At 37.0% G+C, this 19,237-nt stretch overlaps 1 protein-coding gene across 6 annotated transcripts in view; it reads left to right on the forward strand.

The window, feature by feature from the left end:
- GAPVD1 (GTPase activating protein and VPS9 domains 1) overlaps positions 1 to 19,237 on the forward strand; it is a 37,619-nt gene that overhangs the window by 4,363 nt on the left and 14,019 nt on the right. For 2 of the 6 annotated variants that reach the window (XM_026090528.1, XM_026090537.1), the window contains exons 3-14: positions 7,041 to 7,256; positions 7,658 to 8,501; positions 9,853 to 9,939; positions 11,008 to 11,142; positions 11,265 to 11,454; positions 13,743 to 13,903; positions 14,819 to 14,948; positions 15,879 to 16,004; positions 16,910 to 17,083; positions 17,379 to 17,519; positions 18,128 to 18,262; positions 18,866 to 18,985. In XM_026090528.1, coding sequence (XP_025946313.1) covers positions 7,072 to 7,256; positions 7,658 to 8,501; positions 9,853 to 9,939; positions 11,008 to 11,142; positions 11,265 to 11,454; positions 13,743 to 13,903; positions 14,819 to 14,948; positions 15,879 to 16,004; positions 16,910 to 17,083; positions 17,379 to 17,519; positions 18,128 to 18,262; positions 18,866 to 18,985 — 2,428 coding nt within the window. In that variant the 5' untranslated portion in view covers positions 7,041 to 7,071. Of the gene's footprint in view, positions 1 to 115; positions 278 to 7,040; positions 7,257 to 7,657; positions 8,502 to 9,852; positions 9,940 to 11,007; positions 11,143 to 11,264; positions 11,455 to 13,742; positions 13,904 to 14,818; positions 14,949 to 15,878; positions 16,005 to 16,909; positions 17,084 to 17,378; positions 17,520 to 18,127; positions 18,263 to 18,865; positions 18,986 to 19,237 lie in introns of those variants that run through there. The other 4 variants (XR_003257637.1, XM_026090547.1, XM_026090510.1 and 1 more) reach the window with 4 other exon arrangements.

Genomic DNA, 19,237 nt, shown 5'->3' on the forward strand with positions numbered 1-19,237 from the left:
GCGGCGGGGCGCGGCGAGCGCCGCGGCGACGGGACCGTGACCAAGTTGGCCCTGAGATTTGCTTGAGTGTTTATTTGTGCCTGCTTGTGCGAGCGCGTCAGCTGCCTCGAGCCGGAGCCCGTCCTACCTGCCATGTTCCTGTCTCCTCTCCGGCAGCTCTCGAGGCTGTAAGCGGTGCGCGAAGGATCAAAGAGCTTCGTGGCTGTGGCCCTCTCTGCGCTTAGCTGCTGCGGGACCGGGCAATGTGCTGCCTAGCTCTAAGTGGCTCGGCACAAATGTCAGTACCTTCTCTCGTTTATCGCTTTTATGTGACAAAGGGTTAAAACTTGCAACTTGAAGAGTATCATGACTTCCTTTTTCTGACACTAATAGAACCTTAATGCTGAAGAACTTGATCAAATGACTATGTCTTTTTTCTTGCAAAGTCATGATACTCTGCTCTTTGAAGGAACAGAGCTTCTCATGCTGTTAGAATTAAGTTCTCAAACCGGGTGTATGATGCTATATTTACTGTTAGGTAGAATGCTCTTTTGTGGAAGGTGCAATTGTCTCACAAGTAGAAGCTACAGTCTGAAGATGATGGAAGGGGGAATGGCAAGGACAGTATGTGAGATCTTAAATACTGCGCTTCTATAAAAGCAGCAACAAATAGGATGGTGGCTTGTAGGAAACAGGCTTCTAGATTGCTGCTGCTATGGGAGGGTTCCAAAGTATTTAAGATATTCCAATACTTGTTTAAAAATTTACTCAAGAAGTTTTTGCTGCAAGATATTATGGTAGTTTTGTGCAGATGAAGTAAGAAAAAGAAGAAATGATAAAGAGATGGTTAATATCTAGACGATGATTTGTAATGTGAAACTGCTGAAGTTGCACTCTAGTCACTTTAACAGATACAGGGTTATATTTGCATTAAATCTCTTGTGTTTCAGACTTGGTCTAAATTCTAAACTGTACAAGGAAGCAAGCTAGCTGGGACTGATGATGCCAGTACCTCTGTAGTGCTTTGGGTCTCAGTGGATACCCAGTACAACCCTATTTGTAGTAAGAGCTGCTGTCACCTTTGCATACTTTTTCCTTCCCCTTAACTCTCTGAGGTCTTGTGGCCTTTGGCCACATGAAGATTTTGGTGTGTGGTATGTCAGGTCCTGAAGGGTGTATGCTGTCCTGATATAGCAGTTGTTCTTTATGGTGGACTGCAGATTTGAGATGTTTCAGGATGAAGAAGAGAGCTAGTTCCAGTGATAAGAATAAGAGAACAGGTTGTGTTTATCAGTATGAGAGATTTCAATTTCTGCACCTCTGTTACATGAGTCATACTAGTAAAATTTCAGTTAAAGGGATCCCTTCTTTTTAACATCACAAGCAACTGGAGTAGATTTTAACATAGTCATATGCTTCTGTTAATTTTATGCAACATAGGGATACCATAAGAGATATTTAGTGGCCAACTGATCCTGTGCATTACTGGTAAGCCCTGTAAAAGGCATGAGAAATAAGGTGTTCCTCCCACAAAAATCTTGATATCACTAAATATCATTATTGATGTAGATGTTGGGGATCTGCCACATGGTGAGAAGTATATGATTTTCAACTAATCTTTCTGTGATTTAAAGGATGTTCACTTTGGATGAAAATACTAGTGATTCCCTCATCCACCCCTTTCTTCCCCCCCGCTGAAGAAAAAGACTTCCAAAGAAAGCCTAATGCTATTTGGATTTCTAAACTCTGTGCTGGGAATATTTATAGTCTCTCTTTTATGAAGTAGTTCCTGTAATAAAGCGACTTTCACCTCTTCTCCCTGCACTGTTTCATGGTGGAGGGTTGTGAAGTAGGAGGATGGGTTTTTGTTTGTGTAGGAAATCCATGCAGAAGAACGTAAGACAACTGTTATTGGTTTATCACGCTAATGTAGGCAGTTGATTAAACCCCTCTATATTATACTAATAGTGTTAGCTACCTTGTTTGCCCAAGTCATAGTTGTGCTAATCTGTGCCCATATATGTTAAATCTTACTGGATAGTGTTTTCACTGTTGGTTGCAGAGCAGCCACTGGGCAGAAAAAAATTTGAGGTATGAGTTTCATATTAATATTGATTAGGTAGTTGAACTGTAACTAATTGAAATGCATTTTGCATATTGTATGCATGTTTTGAGATGGTGGATGTTGTAACTGGAGAGTTCAGCAGGTAAAACCCCATTCATGGTGAACTATCGTACTGAAAAATGAATTTCTTGAGCTCGACTTTAGGAGATATGCTGTAGCTTATATAAACAAATAAGGCTTGTTAGTTGTTACTATAAATATTAATGAAGAAAGAGATGCTTTCATCTGGGGTGAATTAGCATGGAAGCTATTGAAGCTTGCTTAGGAATTCTTTTTTTAAATAAGATGAAGTGATTTCAGTTTTGCCTTGCCTTGCCCTGCCCACATCGGATCTGCCCAAACTTGCTTTGGAAGTTGAATCTTGTGTAGCTTGACTCGGGAGGAGCAAATAACCCTGAGCAGAAAATATTGAAGGAGGACGAAGAATCTGGTGTACTAAAATATTTACTGCTTTTCTTAATCTCTTTTTCTGTCAAGTGAATTGCAGAAATATTTAATAGAGATGTCACTTGTTTCTGTATGCCATGGTACAAAACCACTTGCTTTGTAATCTTGAATTCAGTGTCTGAAGATTAAATGTAGTGTTTTCCAGGACTTTGATAAACATTAGACATAAATTGCTTAAAGTCATTGATTGCCTGGGGTTCTAAACAAGCTTATGTCATGTTGACAGTAGGAAAAAACATCTTAGGTGCTGTCAGGTCACACAACCCTAACAGTCTTTGTTGCTGATGTGCTGGAGCATCGTGAAGTGAAATAATTTTAGTTGTTGTGGAAAGTTTTCCATGCCTTGTCACAGCTTTTGATAGCTACTAAGCAGTCTTGAAATAATTTACAGAAAATCAAATGTTTTTGTATCAAAATGAAATTACTAGGATTGATAAATAATTTGTAGATAAAAGGAATTATTTAAAATGTGTTGTTTCTTCAGCCACATCAAAATGTTGGATATCTAAATTTCCTAAATTGTCTCTTTTATGCAATTACTTACAGGTATCTAATATTTCCAGTTCAATGCTTGGTAGTCAGAAGCCAGGTAACTGGATAATTATGGGCACCTTTTTATTCAGGAGAAGCTGATAAGCTAGTCTGCCAAACAGCTTTTTGGAATTAGTACCAGCTAAAGCCGTTGCTGTTCTGTTTGTTCTAATACTGCCCTTACCAAATATGTAACTGTGGCTAACTGTTTCTTAAAGATCCTGTCCGAAGTGCTGGTGTGGAGTGAACTTCTGTGTGGTGTGGGAAAGATAGAGAGTGTGACTGTTGTCTCTTAATACTTAAATATTAAAGATCGTGAAGGGAAGAGCTTTTTGGAAGGGGTTCGTGTGACATACAGATGTATTAATGATACAGTAGCTTGGCCTTTCAAGATAGGCGGTGTTAATAATATCAGTATCTGAACAACAGTAACAGCATGTGCATCTTGCTCAACTAGTTTGACTATGCCACTTTTTTTTTTTTTTTTGAGCCAGTCTGAAGCCTGCTGAAGTACTATATGTATTAAGCTACCTTCTTTACAGTGCTGCTCTAATGCTCTCAAATGTCTCCTAGAAACGGAAGGTGGAGATAAAGTTCAGTTTGCACTGTTACTCGGTGTATTCCTGTGAATTCATAATATTTTTATTTTATTTTTTTTAAGGCTGGTGAATGAGAGATAATGAGGAACCCCTCTTCTGTAGAGGGGGGATTTCAGTAGCAATCACTAGCAGTCAAATTAGTTTTGTTTTTTTGGAGGATTATAAAACATGGAAGCTACTGTTCCTTTTTTCTTGTACATAGGATAAAAACTGCTGTCATGCAGTTAGTTTCCTGCCCAGTGGACTTCAGTTCTCAGCAATACAGTGGTACTTGTTAACCTCCCACATTTCAGTTCCAAATCAAGTCTCCTGTAACCCTTGTTATATTTGGTGTTCTGCAGTAGAGGCAGATAAGATAGATGCATTCATAGTGGTATATTTGTAGGATATTATCAAGTAGTCATGGAACCAGTATATTTAGCAGCACAGATGCAGGTGGTAGTAGTCTTCTGAGCCTTATTTTGTTTCAGAATTGAAGTTCACAGTTAATGATAACTTTTCTTTTTTTTAAAGCATAACAGTGTGAAACTTCTCAGTTACTCTGTGCTTAGGTTTTTCTGGATTTTTTTGTTTGTTTGTTTAATGGTTGTAATACAGTATCATCAGGAGATGTCCAAATTGTTTTTATATTGGGTAACTTCATGAGTATGTGCAAAAAACATATCGTCCCTTCTTCAGGTGGCATCGTAAATGATATAGTACTCTTCTGTAGTTGTTTGATCTAGTCTACTGTTTTGTAGCTTTCTTTGCTTGTTAGATGGATTTTATGCATGTGTATGAGGACACTAGATTGTGTGGGAGTATTATTTGCTTTCTGAGCATTAACTGACTTCTAAGCCCATCCTTGATGCTGAAAACATCTTCACTATTAAAAAAATGACACTGAGTGAAACTCTCCACAAGAGAAGCAACTTTACTTGTAAGTATATGAGACACCTAAGAAGCAGGTTAATTGGCATGTCTGCTGTTAAAGGCGAGTCTCTAGACCTGCATCACTCATTATAAATACATTTATCTTGTCAATTTTCAAAATTTAGGAACGCAAGCTGTCACCAGGCTGTTCATAAGGGGTACCCCATGCGGTTCCCTCATTCCTTCCCAATATTTGCTCACGAACGGGAAAACCACCTGGACTAACTTCTTATCCAGAAAAATGAAGCTTTCAGGCAGACACCTTAAAATAGGAAATGTCAACTAAAACTGTTAAGACTTGTTAAGAAATTTTAGGTACAGCCTTACAGTGGAAAGCATCTGAATAGACAGGAGATAGTTCTACAGATTTCACTAATACATATATTTGTATGAATGTATCCTGCTGATATCAATAGCTAAGTCTAATAATTAGCTTATACTACCTTGCAAATACAGTAATAGGCTTGATACTAGCAGGTTTTTTTGCTAGTCGTGTTTTCTAAAATTCTGTGACTAAGAAGAAATCTGTTGCAAGTAGTCATCGTTTCTTTCTGAAAGAACTTTGGCAGCAACATCAGTGTTTCTTTTTCTATTTATTTATCTGAGACTGCCATAGTTAAAAAAACAAATTACTGTATCCTTGAAGTTCTTTGCTAATCTCAACTTCAGATAGGATATCTACATGAGCATTTGTTTTTTCTTTTTTCTTTTTTTGAGCAACCCTTTGATTATTTTTTGTGCTGTTTTGTTTTTTGGAGAGCTTTATATCCATGGTTGTCGTATTTCGTAGGAATGGTCTTAAACCATCAGATGTTAGATTAAAACTTTTCATGAATAAAGACTTGTAACAGCATCTGTTTCCCTCTTTGATGAGGTTTTGGTTGTTAGGTTAAATCTATAGATGAAAGAATTCATTTACATACTCCAGGAGCAGTGATGGTTGTCAGTGCACCTGGTTATCAGGCTTTCTCCATGTACTGGGGGAAAAAACCCAACAAATGTAAAGCCTGTGCCTAATTAGGGAGCTAATCTGTATTCTTCAGAGAGGATCATCTCCTGCTATGCTGAGCAGTGAACCACAGATCTTTAAAACAGTTTAAAAAAAAGAGCATTAGGCCAGTACATGGTAAATTATTCTTAGTTTCTCAAGCATGGAATAAATGGTCTTGTGAAGCAAAGCTCCTCTGGAGTGACTACAGGTTGTGGGAAGTAAGTTTTTTTCATTTAACTGTAGCATGGCTTTGAAGAGTTTGTCACCAGATCACTTGACAGCTTTGACATATATAATTATATCTAAATGGCAAACCTTTTTCTCCTGAATTATCTAGTATGGCTGTTAATTCTGGTGGTGAAGAAGCCATGAAGCAACTAATTCCATGGAAACATAATCTGGTCTATATGGTTGTACCCCTTCTCTTGTTAGCATTAATGCAACTGATGGTTTTATCTTCAGTAGAGTTAATTTTTAGACAAACTAGCTCCTTGAACTTGTTTTGAATGGTATGGTACTCTGTTTATGTAGCAGTTAATTGGTAACTAAGATGCTTTCTAATTATGGAGTTAGTTGATGCTACATTGAGACATAATGGTGGTTTGTGTAGTTTTTTTGTCCCTGATGTGATAGGAAAACCTCAGGTTGTTTCAGTTTTTCTGTTTTTAAAAATGCATTTTTGGATCGTGGACCTCAAAGATTCTTCTGAGCTGAAATATTTGAGAATGTTTTTCTGCTGAATTAATTCTACGGTTGAGCAGAGGCTTCAGACTTGTTTTAAGCTTTGGGCTTGTCTGGGTATTGATGCTTTTGGCTCTTTTTTTAGCAAAGATGATCAGTTAGTGTTTTGGGAGTTTGGTACCTCTTATGTACAGATGAGAGAGGACATTTCTTTTGTTTTAATGGACTAGAGATTACCACATCCAAATACTCGGATGGTGCTGTGTTATGGGGACATACTTTAGAACAAAATAGTAACTACAAAAATCTTTTTCCCTGTACACCAGACAGTGTATCGGAGTGGGACTCCTCTTCGTCTTCCTGAGTTTGAGTGTCACCTAAACTGTACTAATGGCCACCTCTCTCCAAGCAACGGCCAGTTGCTCATCTTGTGTATTGGAACTGTGGTGCAAGAGTTTTGTAGCATTGCGCTACATCCCTCTTTCACCTGAGGAGTTTGAGTTGAAGATATTCAGTAATATGCAAGTGTCCCTTATGTGCTGATATGACAAGTGGTTAATGAAATTGGCAGTTATGAAACTTTACATTAGGAGAGAATGACTTGGTCATTAGGAGGTGGGCCTGTGATTTGAGAGAGCATATTAATATGCTAATAGGGAAGGGGCATAGAAGTATTTGCTGTTCACTGTATGTTTATAACCTGCTTATTGCTTTGGGGCTTTTAGTACTTATTTTGGTAACTAATGGGGTTCACCTTTTTATTTTTTTCTTTCAGTGAGTACTGTGTAGTCTGCTCACTGTCAAAGATGGTGAAGCTGGATATTCACACGCTGGCTCATCACCTCAAGCAGGAACGACTCTATGTAAACTCAGAAAAGCAACTTATTCAAAGGCTCAATGCAGATGTACTGAAGACAGCTGAAAAGCTGTACCGCACAGCATGGATTTCCAAGCAGCAAAGGATTAACTTGGACAGACTTATCATAACAAGGTGACTGTGTGTGGGTGGGTGTGTAGAGAGGGGCTGAGGGAAACAGATTCTTAAACTTCTGTGAGTTGCAGCAAATTCATCAGACTTTACACTTAGTATCTGGAGTGCTGTGCTATACTAATCATAAAAAAGTAAAGTTTTGAAACAAATCTGAACTAGGAAATCTGACTCACCTGAAACTTTTTTGTTGGCTGTTTAAACTACTATCTTTTTCAATATATGCTGTTTGAAGTTTATGGGAACAAACATTACTTATTCTTGAATTTGCAAATCAGTTGTATTAAATAATATGGAAAGGCTTTTTCCTTGGTAGCACTCTTGTTAATTCACCATGTGGCATTTTTTAACAAGTTTGTTTGGCTTAAAAGTTACTTAAACTGTTTCAATGGTTTTCTTTCAAGTGCTGAAGCTTCTCCGGCTGAATGCTGTCAGCATGCTAAAATCTTGGAAGATACACAGTTTGTGGATGGATATAAGCAGTTGGGATTTCAGGAAACTGCTTATGGAGAATTCCTAAACAGATTGAGAGAGAACCCTAGGCTTATTGCATCCTGTCTGGTTGCTGGAGAGAAACTGAACCAGGACAACACTCAGAGTGTCATTCACACAGTCTTTACCTCCATCTATGGCAATTGCATCATGCAGGAGGATGAGAGCTACCTCCTACAGGTACTTCGTTACTTGATTGAATTTGAACTCAAGGAAAGTGACAACCCTAGGCGGCTCTTGAGACGAGGCACCTGTGCATTCAGCATCTTATTCAAACTTTTCTCTGAAGGACTCTTTTCTGCAAAACTCTTTCTTACTGCAACTTTACATGAGCCGATCATGCAGCTTCTGGTTGAAGATGAAGACCACCTGGAAACTGATCCAAACAAATTAATTGAGAGATTCTCTCCAATACAACAGGAGAAGTTATTTGGAGAGAAAGGCACAGAAAAGTTCAAGCAAAGAGTCCAAGAGATGGTCGACTCCAATGAGGCCAAGCTGGTGACCTTGGTGAACAAATTCATTGGCTATCTCAAGCAAAATACGTACTGTTTTCCACACAGCTTGAGATGGATCGTGTCACAGATGTACAAAACGCTGTCATGTGTAGACAGACTGGAGGTTGGGGAGGTCAGAGCAATGTGCACAGATCTTCTTCTAGCATGTTTCATCTGTCCTGCAATTGTTAACCCTGAACAGTACGGGATAATTTCTGATGCTCCTATAAACGAGGTGGCAAGATTTAATCTGATGCAGGTATGAGTCATCTTAAGCTAGTCTAAAGAAAACAGTTTTTTTTATATTAAAAATCCTCTAGGTGTTTTTGTTCACTAGAACTGATGTTATTACAGTAAAAGTAAAAAGTATTCCTGCTACCTATAAAATGAATGCTAACAATATATGTCATAGTTGCTGAAAGGTGCACTCTAAATTTTATCTGCCCGTTTGCTATAAAATACTGACTTTTAAAAATTTGAGAGCATGTATTCCTTTATGTCTTATAAGAGTTGCAAATGTACTTTATAAAAGCTGCTGTAAAGAATGGAAGCTTAAGTGTAAATGTGACTGTAAGACAAATTCTAGAATGTGTGTAAACTAATATTTTGCTGATTTTGCTAATATTAAACATTATGCCAGACGCTTAAAACAAAAATTAAATATTGATATAATGACCAGCGTTTCTGCTGGGTAGCTAGGTACTGTGTTGTTAGACCTTAGAGTATTCCCCAGCCCTGATGACAAAATTTTGTCTCTGAGCAAATACTTGGAGAATTTAATGATAGTGTACAGAGGTGTAGCCTGAGGGTATTAAACAATACTCATTTGAATAAGGATATTCCTTACAAAAGTAACAAAACCTACTTTTTAGTGTTGTATATAAATGAGACAATTAAGTGATTCCCACAGTATATTATAGTATATAGTATTATGTAGTATTCCCAGTGAGTTTTCAGGACAGTAACAGTCTTTAAACATTTTTTTTTTCTTCTGAATAATGATTATCCAAATGAAGCTTTCATCCTGATTGAGGTCTTTCAGTGCTTTTCTAAAATACATTAGCACTCCTGTCTTGTATCACTGCTTGTGTATTATAACAAGACTTGCAGTTGATGATTCTTTAAAATTGAAAGTTTTGCAGTTGGAGATTAATAAGGAATATATGCTCTGAAACAAGGATTAGCCCTCTTCTCCCTCACCTCCCCCAGCATATACTTAATAAAATATATACAATCTTTAAAAATATCTAGATTTAACGTGGTCTAGATTTAACTCTCAGTTCTGCCACGTTCTAAAAGCAAACATGCTTTGTTTCCGGGAAGGTAGGAAGTATGGATACTCCTAGCATATTCTATATGCAGATTTTCGAGTTAAATGCAATAACAGCCTTTTGTGCGTGTGGTTGGTTTTGTTTTTTGTTGCTGTTTTTAAACTTCTTTAATTTATTTCTGTCCTAAAAGCAAAGGCAAGACTGTGTCCAACCAGGAGTAATTCTAGGAGTATTAAATGAAGAGAGGAAAAAAAAAATTAGAATGGAAGAGTTGTCCTAACTAATTTCTATAATAGAATCTTTGAAATTTGTATTCCTAACAGTTCTTTCTGATTTCAGGTTGGGAGACTTCTGCAGCAATTGGCAATGACAGGCTCTGAAGAGGGAGATCCACGTATGAAGAGCAACCTTGCTAAATTTGACAAAGTAAGAATCAAGACTAGAAAAGAATAAGCCTTATATGCATACTTCATCCCTCCATCCCTCTGCTGTCCTATGCATGTGCGCATGCTCTCTCCCTCCCTCTCGCTCGCTCTTTTTTTCTTCTAAGTCATATCAAAGGACTTCACAAGTAGTTAACTTATTTATGAGTTACATGTACTGAAAAGCAGGTGAAATCCTGCACAGAGCTGGGAACAAAATACTGAGTACTAGAATTAAGAGTCAGGGATTCTTATTTCTACTCTGACATAATGCTTTTCTTAAGAGAAAAAGCTAAAAAGAAATCAAAGCATGTTACCTTTTAAACTGAAATGCTGAATTACTGTCTGTTTTTCTACTGAACATGAAAAAAAAAAGACAACTTTTTTTATGAAGTATAGTTTAAAAAAATAACTTGCAAGCACAAGGAACTTGTTCCTTTTCTGTACAGTTTTGCTTTTTGTTCAGCATTTCATTTCCTTTCCTATGTTAGTAATACTGAAATTAACTTCATCAGAACAGTGAAACTAATTCTTGATGTACTGACATTTATTAAAAAAACTGTTAGCTTGCTTGTGTAAATTCCTTTTTTTTTGCTAATTGTAATTCTGCAAGTTATACATTCATTATACAAGTAATGTTAAGTCAGGTGCAAGTTTGAAAGTGATAACAGCTTGTTGCTTTCTTGTTTTGCTTTTAGACTGTGCTCAGCAGATTCAGGGAGGGGCAGTTTAATTACCATAAAGCAGTTTAGTTTAACATCTGAAACTGCTGTTGTGAAATGAAGCTTTTTTGTTGTTGTTGCTGTTTTTTTTTAAATCTTATGAAGAATGTTTAAGTTGATGACAGGTTTTGAATGCAGAAAAGCAGTGAAAGAAATGCTAAAACTAACTGCATGCTTTCCTTACTCAGTCTTCAGTGATTTTAATGACACATGGTATTATCCTGAGACCTTAAAAGTAGTAAGCAAAACTTACATCATTATGTAAGCTATTTAGCTCTTGTCATAACTTGTATTCTTTTCAATCTCTAGTAAATGGTCACTCATTGCAGAACTATTTCTTCCCTTTGCAGAGCTGTGTTGCTGCTTTCCTGGATGTAGTTATTGATGGACGTGCAGTTGAAACTCCTCCAATGTCTTCAGTTAACCTTCTGGAGGGGTTGAGTAGAACAGTGGTTTACATGACATACAGCCAGCTAACCATTCTGGTAATATTTTAGTTCGTCAAGAGAAATAATATATATGTTTTTCCCCATGTGTTTGCAGATAGGATAAATGGGTCTGATAATTTAGGCTGCAATTCTTACCAACACTAACTCTAAATTTTTAGGTTGGCTTTATGCGGAATGTAATGTCAAGTGACCAACTTAAGGAAGATCGGATGGCTCTGGAAAACCTGTTGGCAAACTTGCCCCAGAACAAACCAGGGAAAAGCAGCAGCCTTGAAATGACTCCTTATAATACCCCACAGCTCTCTCCTGCAACCACTCCAGCCAACAAAAAAAATCGATTACCTATAGGTAAGGAGAACTGTGAAATTCTTTCAGCAAGCAGACAACTTATAAGATTTCTAATAATGCTTTACATTTTCTGTGCTGTTTTTTCAGTCATCTCTTAGGTTACTCTTTGGCTACATCTTCAATTCCCACTTTTTATTTGTAGATGCTGAAGAGTTTTCTTTTACATAGGCAATCAGGTATCTTTCTTTCTTTTTGATGCAAGTGTGATGAGCTGCCTACTCTGGACTGAACTGGAGAAAAATATTGGAGTGATTGGTAGTAAAGCTAGTGCAGTGATAATAAAGGAAAAATTTGAAGATGGGAAGCAGATTTAGGGGGAAAGATTGCTTGGGAAAGTGGCAAGATGGAAGCTATGACATTTAATTAGTGGGATGGAATAAGTTTAAAAAAACAAAAAACAAAACAACGAAAAAAAAACCCAAAACCCCAAACAAACTCTTAGACCACGTGTTGAGAAGAAAAGCTCTCTTCTTTTTTCATTCTTTCCTGGTCTAATTCCAGTAGTTAGTATATGGTAGTACAATATTGTATTTATTGTTTTTTTTCTTCTTTTTGAATAGGATTTCTGGATCTTGAACTCTTCCATTTTGATATTTCCTCTTAAAATAGAAATGTGGTACTCTTCTACAATGTGTGTTTATGGGAATATGACCACATAGGATATTCTTGTTCACTTGAGGGATTTGGTATTAGTGTCACATGACCAAAATATGTATAACTTGATGAATGACAAAACCCAACCAAACAAAAACCCTATCCCATATTGTTCTAACTCTGTGTTCCACTTTTGAATGTTCTGGTCTTACGCCTATAAAGTAATGGCACAACAGCATTTATTTTATGGTATAAAATTGTTCTGTTGCTCAAAGTTTTGATTTCTTTTGTTTCATTTTAATGCTTTCGAAATCCAGGACAGCAATTGGCAGCCATTACTGCCTGGGATACTTCTGCTACCAATCTTTCAGCTCATATAACTCTAGTAACCCCTTTTGGTGGGTAATGCCCTCTTTCCATTCTTTGTATAAAACTTTTATTTATATCACATGACTATGATACTTAAGCATGCATTTGGTTTACTTTGCCAGTCAGTTGCTTTTTCAGATTCCTTCGTTCATTTCAATATGAAACTCTTCCTGTGTATATGTAGTTTTTAAAAACACCTTGTGTCCCTTAGTGTGAGAATTTTAAAAGCAAAGTTTGCCTGTGACTTCCACACACTTGCCATGTATTCCCTGGATCAAATAGGAAATAACTGGTATCATGCTGCCATTCTTAGGAATCTTGATTTCTTATGGTGTTTTTTCATTTCTTTTTTTTTTCCTTCCAAGGTGCCAAACATAGGAAAATGCAGCTACTAAAAAAGTGCAATAAAGAGCCACAAAATAATCACAGTAAACCACTCTGTGTTAAATTATATGGATCTAGATTTGAGACACTCATTAGAATAAAACCACTCGGTGTTAAATTATATGGATCTAGATTTGAGACACTCATTAGAATAAATTTTCTTCCTTTTTAGGAGGAAAAAACCTTCTAAACAAATTAGAAAATCTTAAGCCACAGGAGCCTTGACCTTTTTTGTTGATAACAGGCATATAGTTTTCTGAACTAATTTAGCAAGGGTCTTTCTGTAACTCATATACACTTAATTTCACAAGTGCAGAAGTCGGCTTTTCACAAGATCTTTTTGTTTCTTCTCTGGTGCTTTTTGTTAGTACAATGGCAATCTCTTATGAGACTAGAAGGTTTCTCTAGGTTGTGTGGGGCTGTATGACTGCTGTTTTAAGAGGGAAGAGATGAATGTTCTTAAAAATGTTTAAAGCATACGTATCAGATTCTTTCAAGCTATATAGGCAGAACAGTCTTTCAAAAGAAAATAAATGTAAATCTCTGATATTCCCGTCTCCAAGTATATCTATTGGGGAGTTCCTCTACAGCCACAACACTCAATCTGCTGTCACTGCTTGTTTTTATTTTAATTTGCAATCTGGATCCATTAAAATTACTGAAAGTTCTGATTATCTTTGGTAGAAATTTGTATAGGTGAATAGGACACAATATACCTTACTTCTCTAAACTTCTATGTTAAAAACATGCTTTTTCACAGCCTAGTATTCAATTTTAAACACCAGTTCCAACACTCAAAGTCTACTAAGACTTTGTGTTTTCTAAGTTTATTAGTATGCACGTTACTAATGCAAAACATTAGTTCTGTATTTCTGTTGTATTTTTTCTCCTTAAACAAGGAACGGCTTTCTAACATTTATGTTTTAAAACCTTTTCTTTAGCAACTCGTAGCAGAAGTAGATCAAATATTCAAATGGATCAGCATGGAGACCATGAAGGATCCTCCCAGGAGACCATCCCAGAAGTTCAGCCAGAAGAAGTGCTCGTGATTTCTCTGGGGACAGGCCCACAGATTACTCCAGGAATGATGTCAGAAAATGAGGTATGCAGAAAATTATCAAATATCAGGTATTTTGAAAAGTACAGCCTTTATACTCTCCAGTAGCAGAACAATGAGGTTGTGACTCTTAAGTTAGGTATTAAATCCAGAACGGAAAGTAAAATCCTCAGCTTCTTTTATTGAACTTTGGGATTGTAGCTTTCAAATTTCCCATGGTTACAAGTTTATTTCATCACTTAGCATATCTGTAGAGTGTGGAAGACTGTGTTAAGGTGGGAAAACCAAACCCTCCCATTTAGGAAGAGGCTTTTCTGTCCAACATGCTTAAGAGCAAACTTGAGCTGTCACTTCAGTGCCCATTTTTAGAAGCTGAATAAACGGATTCTGTTAGCTCTCTGCATACTCTGTCTTTTGGATTGAGTGGCACAGGTGGATGACAAAGCATTGGAACGCTGATCCTAAGACTTTTGTCAGCTCAGATTTGAAACACCAGACCCAGTTTCTTGTGAATGTGGAGCTGTTAGGTTGCCATGGCCGCCTTCAGGCTGTGTTGGTTAGCGCAAGGCTGATTTTACGGTCTTCCCTTTCACCAGCCATAGAACAACATTCTGCTTTGATCTTTGTTGCTGTCATGCCCAATAGTTTGGATTCGCTCCTTGTGCAATCTTGTGATGATCGGTTTCCATAGCATATTAGACAGCAGGGTGATGAGTGAGCTGCTGGTTCCGTTATTATCGGGACTCTCTTGCTTATCTCACGTTCCCTCCAGGCTCTAACTCTGGAGATGACTGGTTTTTTTTTTTCAAATGGAGTATTAGAAATTTGATTGTCATTAATATCTAGAGATGGTTAAAAAAAATTGTGCCATATTTTGTTTGCTGTTTAATTGACCGGAAAAACAGGTTTTTAAGGAAGCTTTGTTTCTCTCCTTTCCCCACTCCCTGGCCCACCCTCCAGGTCTTAAATATGCAGCTTACAGATGGCGGACAAGGAGATGTCCCTGTTGATGAAAACAAACTCCATGGTAAACCTGATAAAACCTTGCGCTTTTCCCTCTGCAGTGATAATCTGGAAGGAATATCTGAAGGTGAAGGGTTACTTAAGTCTTGAAGAAGTTTTGTCCATTAGTATTTTTTAACAATAAAAGGAGCTTCTGTTAAATACAGCATGTCATCTCTGCCATTTTAAAGGTTGTGCTATTTAACCCTGAGAGCCTGTCTTTTCTGTTAGCCCTTCAAAGGAAAAAGTCTGGAGTTAAGTTTTGACCTACAAAGGCATAACCTAGCCTGAGAATGATGAAGAAAAAGTACATTTAAAGAGAGAAAACATAAGTTTTAGAAAAAAAAAATCCTTTAAGTGCACTAGTAATTATCAAGCTAATCTAAATTATCTCTAAACTTAGAGTTCTCAGACTTATTTTTCATTGTGCTTTAATAAACGATTCCATGTGTCAAAATGGCTTCCAGACTCTGGACAACTCCTTTACATGCACCTCAGATGCAACAAAGCTGGGGTTTATTTGTGGTATTGAAGAGGTTTGTACAAATTGCTTGGCATACATGATTTTATAACTTCCATAATTTAGTTCTTGCTCTTTCTTTCTTCTCAAGATAAAGTATTGTGTGGAGAAGGGGAAGGGGGCAGGAAGGAATGACAAAGACTTTATTGACTTTTTGGTTAAAAGTAAATATGGTAATGGTGAGATTCCAGCCATCTTTGGTAAAATATTTGTAGATTAATATAATTAGCATGGCACTCTGAACACATGAAGTGCAAGTTATGATACGGGTTAAGTATCTGTGGAGTAGAGATCAAGAGTAGAGAAAATGCATGTTCATCTTAATATAATGAACTACTCAGAAAATATGGTGAATGGCAAGATCATCAGCTCAGTATTTTATATTGAAATTACTTCATTTCTTGTCATCTTTCTAGCTAATTGTATTCTGGCTTGTTAATGTTGTATGTTTGGGAAATGTTGTTCAAGTTAGATTAACAGTACAATCTGTTTTCACAGGTCCTTCAAATCGCTCCAATTCTGTATCATCTTTGGATTTAGAAGGGGAGTCTGTATCAGAGCTTGGCGCAGGCCCTTCTGGGAGCAATGGTGTTGAAGCTCTGCAGCTGTTAGAACATGAACAAGGCATGTGCAAATTCTCTAGTAGAAGTGCCTGAGGTGCTGTAGATGGTGAATGCACGATTCTAGGGAAAAAGCTTGAAAAATTGTCTAGTTCAGAAAAAAAACACCTGAATGTTCTCAGTTGTGCAATCACTTCTAAATTTTATTGTTTTTCTCTTCTATAGAAATATTTCTTGTAGTACATTGTTAGGAAAATGAATTTGCATGAGATTTTGAGACTTAAGTTGATTATAGGAAATTGTTTGTAAAATTTCGCTTGATACCAGCTTTCCCTTGAAGGGAAAAAGGTGATCTGGATTGGAGAACTGGTAAAAAGCATCTAGATAGCTTCTTGTTTAATATATTTTGGTCAAACACTGGAACAGGTTGCCCAGAGAGACACTGCAGCCTCCATTCTTGGAGACACTCAAAATGTGACTCAACACAGTCCTGAGCAACCTGTTCTAATTGATCCAACTTTGAGCAGGGAGGTTAGATTTGGGCAATCTCCAGAGGTCCCTTCCAGTGTTAATGATTCTGTGATATATATTGTCCTTTCAATTGATAAGAACTTAGTCTTAGAAAGATTATTCTAAAAAATAGAATAAGTTCTTATCTATAAGTTTCTTGATAGTAGGCTTTTATCCATTACCTTTTGTCTATCAGTTTGGTTGATAGGTCACCATGTGTAATTTAAGAGATTTTCTTATGTCTCAAATGTGATTTAAAAACCTGTTTTCAGGCAGCATCTCTTGAATAATATGGACCTTAATAATATGGTGCTTTATGGACCTTACTTTAAAACAATATCTTGCCTGACAGAATTAGTTTTGTTTTGTTTTTTTCCTGTAATGTACTCTTACAGATTTTCTGTTAGAAGTAATTGGAGAAGCCTTTTGAAAAACTGAGAACTTTTTGTTTTTTTGTAGCCACAACTCAGGATAATCTTGATGACAAGCTCCGTAAATTTGAAATCCGTGATATGATGGGGTTGACCGATGACAGAGATATATCAGAAACCGTGAGTGAAACATGGAGTACCGATGTCTTGGGTAGTGACTTTGATCCAAATATTGATGAAGATCGTTTGCAAGAAATTGCAGGTAACTTGATGGTACATCTGGTATGTTAAAATACTTTGCTTGCTGTAAAACAGTAAGGCTACAGAGCTGTCCTCCTCTCTTTCTAAATAAGTATGTTTTCACTGGTTAAACTGGAGCTTTTCTGTAGGAGGATTTTGTGCATATGTCCTGTACTTTATTTGGTTGCTCACTTCTATTTTTTCAACATTGTCTTTCATAATTACTTTATTAAGGACATTTCTAATGTGCTCTTTAATACTAGCGCTGTCTTCTGAAAGCATATATTTAACTATATACTTTCCCTTTACTCTTGCAGGTGCAGCTGCAGAGAACATGCTAGGCAGCTTGCTGTGTTTACCAGGTTCAGGATCTGTGCTGCTTGATCCCTGCACAGGTTCGACAATATCAGAAACAACAAGTGAAGCTTGGAGTGTGGAAGTGTTACCGAGTGATTCAGGTCAGAATCTTGCAGTTTGTTTATGCCTTCAGTGTGAACCAAATCTCTTCCAGGAGCATATAATTCAAAGCGAAAATCTGTCTCTCCATTTCCTTGAGAAACTGGTGTCCTGGGGTTAAGTTAGAATTTGTGAATACTCCTGGTATTAAAAGTAAGATGCCAGCTCTTCCTAGGCAGAGAGAAGATGGAAAGGATTGCAAGAGACTTAGTGTTATGTAAAAACTTCTTAATGGCCTAGAAAGGAAAGAAGAGACTGAAAAGCAAACTTCTGTTTGCTTTCCTTTCTTGTAATGTTGGGTAGTGGTATCTGTCGTATCAGTTTCCTTCAGTTAATGAAGAGTTAACTGTATACTGTTGTCTCTAGCTAAGAAATACAATACTTAAGAATAAAAACTTACCAAAATGCTTGTGGAGCTAGGACATTGCTATCTGTGCATAGTCCTGCCTGCTGTGTAGGGAGAAAACTCTTGTTGCAGTAGTTGAGTTAACTTAGACCTTAGTATACTAAATGAAGCCCCTCACCCCTTCTTCTGTATGTGAATTTTAAGGGAATGTGGCATTTGTAATAATAATTTTCCTCTCTTCTTTCCCCTGTCTGCATTTTGTAGAGGCCCCAGACTTAAAGCAGGAGGAAAGGCTACAAGAACTGGAAAGCTGTTCTGGGCTGGGTAGCACATCTGATGACACAGATGTAAGGGAGGTCAGTTCTCGTCCCAGTACACCGGGCCTCAGCGTTGTATCAGGTGTGTTTATTTGTTTCTGAAAACACATTGCTGTATTAAAACATGATCAGCATCTACTTTGCTGCACTTACTTTAATTATACATAATTTCATTCATGAAATAATTTTTGCTACTCGTACTTGTTTTTTTCTGCTCATCTTACAAAGCATGTGTGGTGGGGGGAAGGTAGCAGAGCATCAAATGTCCTGTCCTATAGGAGCAATGGTTAGCAATGGAGTGTTGATTTGGAAGCGGTTCCTAACTTTCTTGCATTTACTTATCACAATTTTACTGTGGTGTTTTTTTGTTTTTTGTTTTTGTTTTTTGTTTTTTATATCTACTTATAGGTACTTCATTTCTTAGTTTTCTGCAAATTATTTAGCAGATTGAAACATCTTTCTAATGCCCATCATAATGTGTACTCATGGCTATGCTAAAATAGTTGAAGATGTAAACCAAAAATCCTAAAAATCTTATTTTAGGATAGAATTTCAGAATGTCTAGGTGCTACTGTAAGTTAGGACTTGATCATTGCAGCATTCACAGAATATTTTAAGATCTTCAGGATTTTGCCTTCTTTTTCTCTGAAAGACTATTACAGATGCTTCTCTTGTTATGTGTAAGGTATTAGTGCAACATCTGAAGACATTCCTAATAAGATTGAGGATCTCAGATCTGAATGTAGCTCTGACTTTGGAGGAAAAGATTCTGTGACAAGTCCTGACATGGATGAAACAGCCCATGGTAAGTAAGGTACTTACCTGCAAATGAGAACTAGATTCTGTGATAACTGAGGGCTTTTTACAGTGGTTAAAATGACACTTGTAAAAATCCATAAATTTTACATTCTAATAGGAGTGGAACAGAAGCTGAGAGTGAAATAAAACTTTCTCCTAGCTTAAAATTTCAAAGTTCTGGTGGCCAAGAAGCTTAACATTTTTTTTCCTATTTGACAGAGAGGCTGTGGTATTTTATAGCACTACAGCTTTACCCTTT

This window comes from Apteryx rowi, unplaced genomic scaffold, assembly GCF_003343035.1.
Source record: "Apteryx rowi isolate R43461 unplaced genomic scaffold, aptRow1 scaffold_120, whole genome shotgun sequence".
Lineage (NCBI taxonomy): Eukaryota > Metazoa > Chordata > Aves > Apterygiformes > Apterygidae > Apteryx > Apteryx rowi.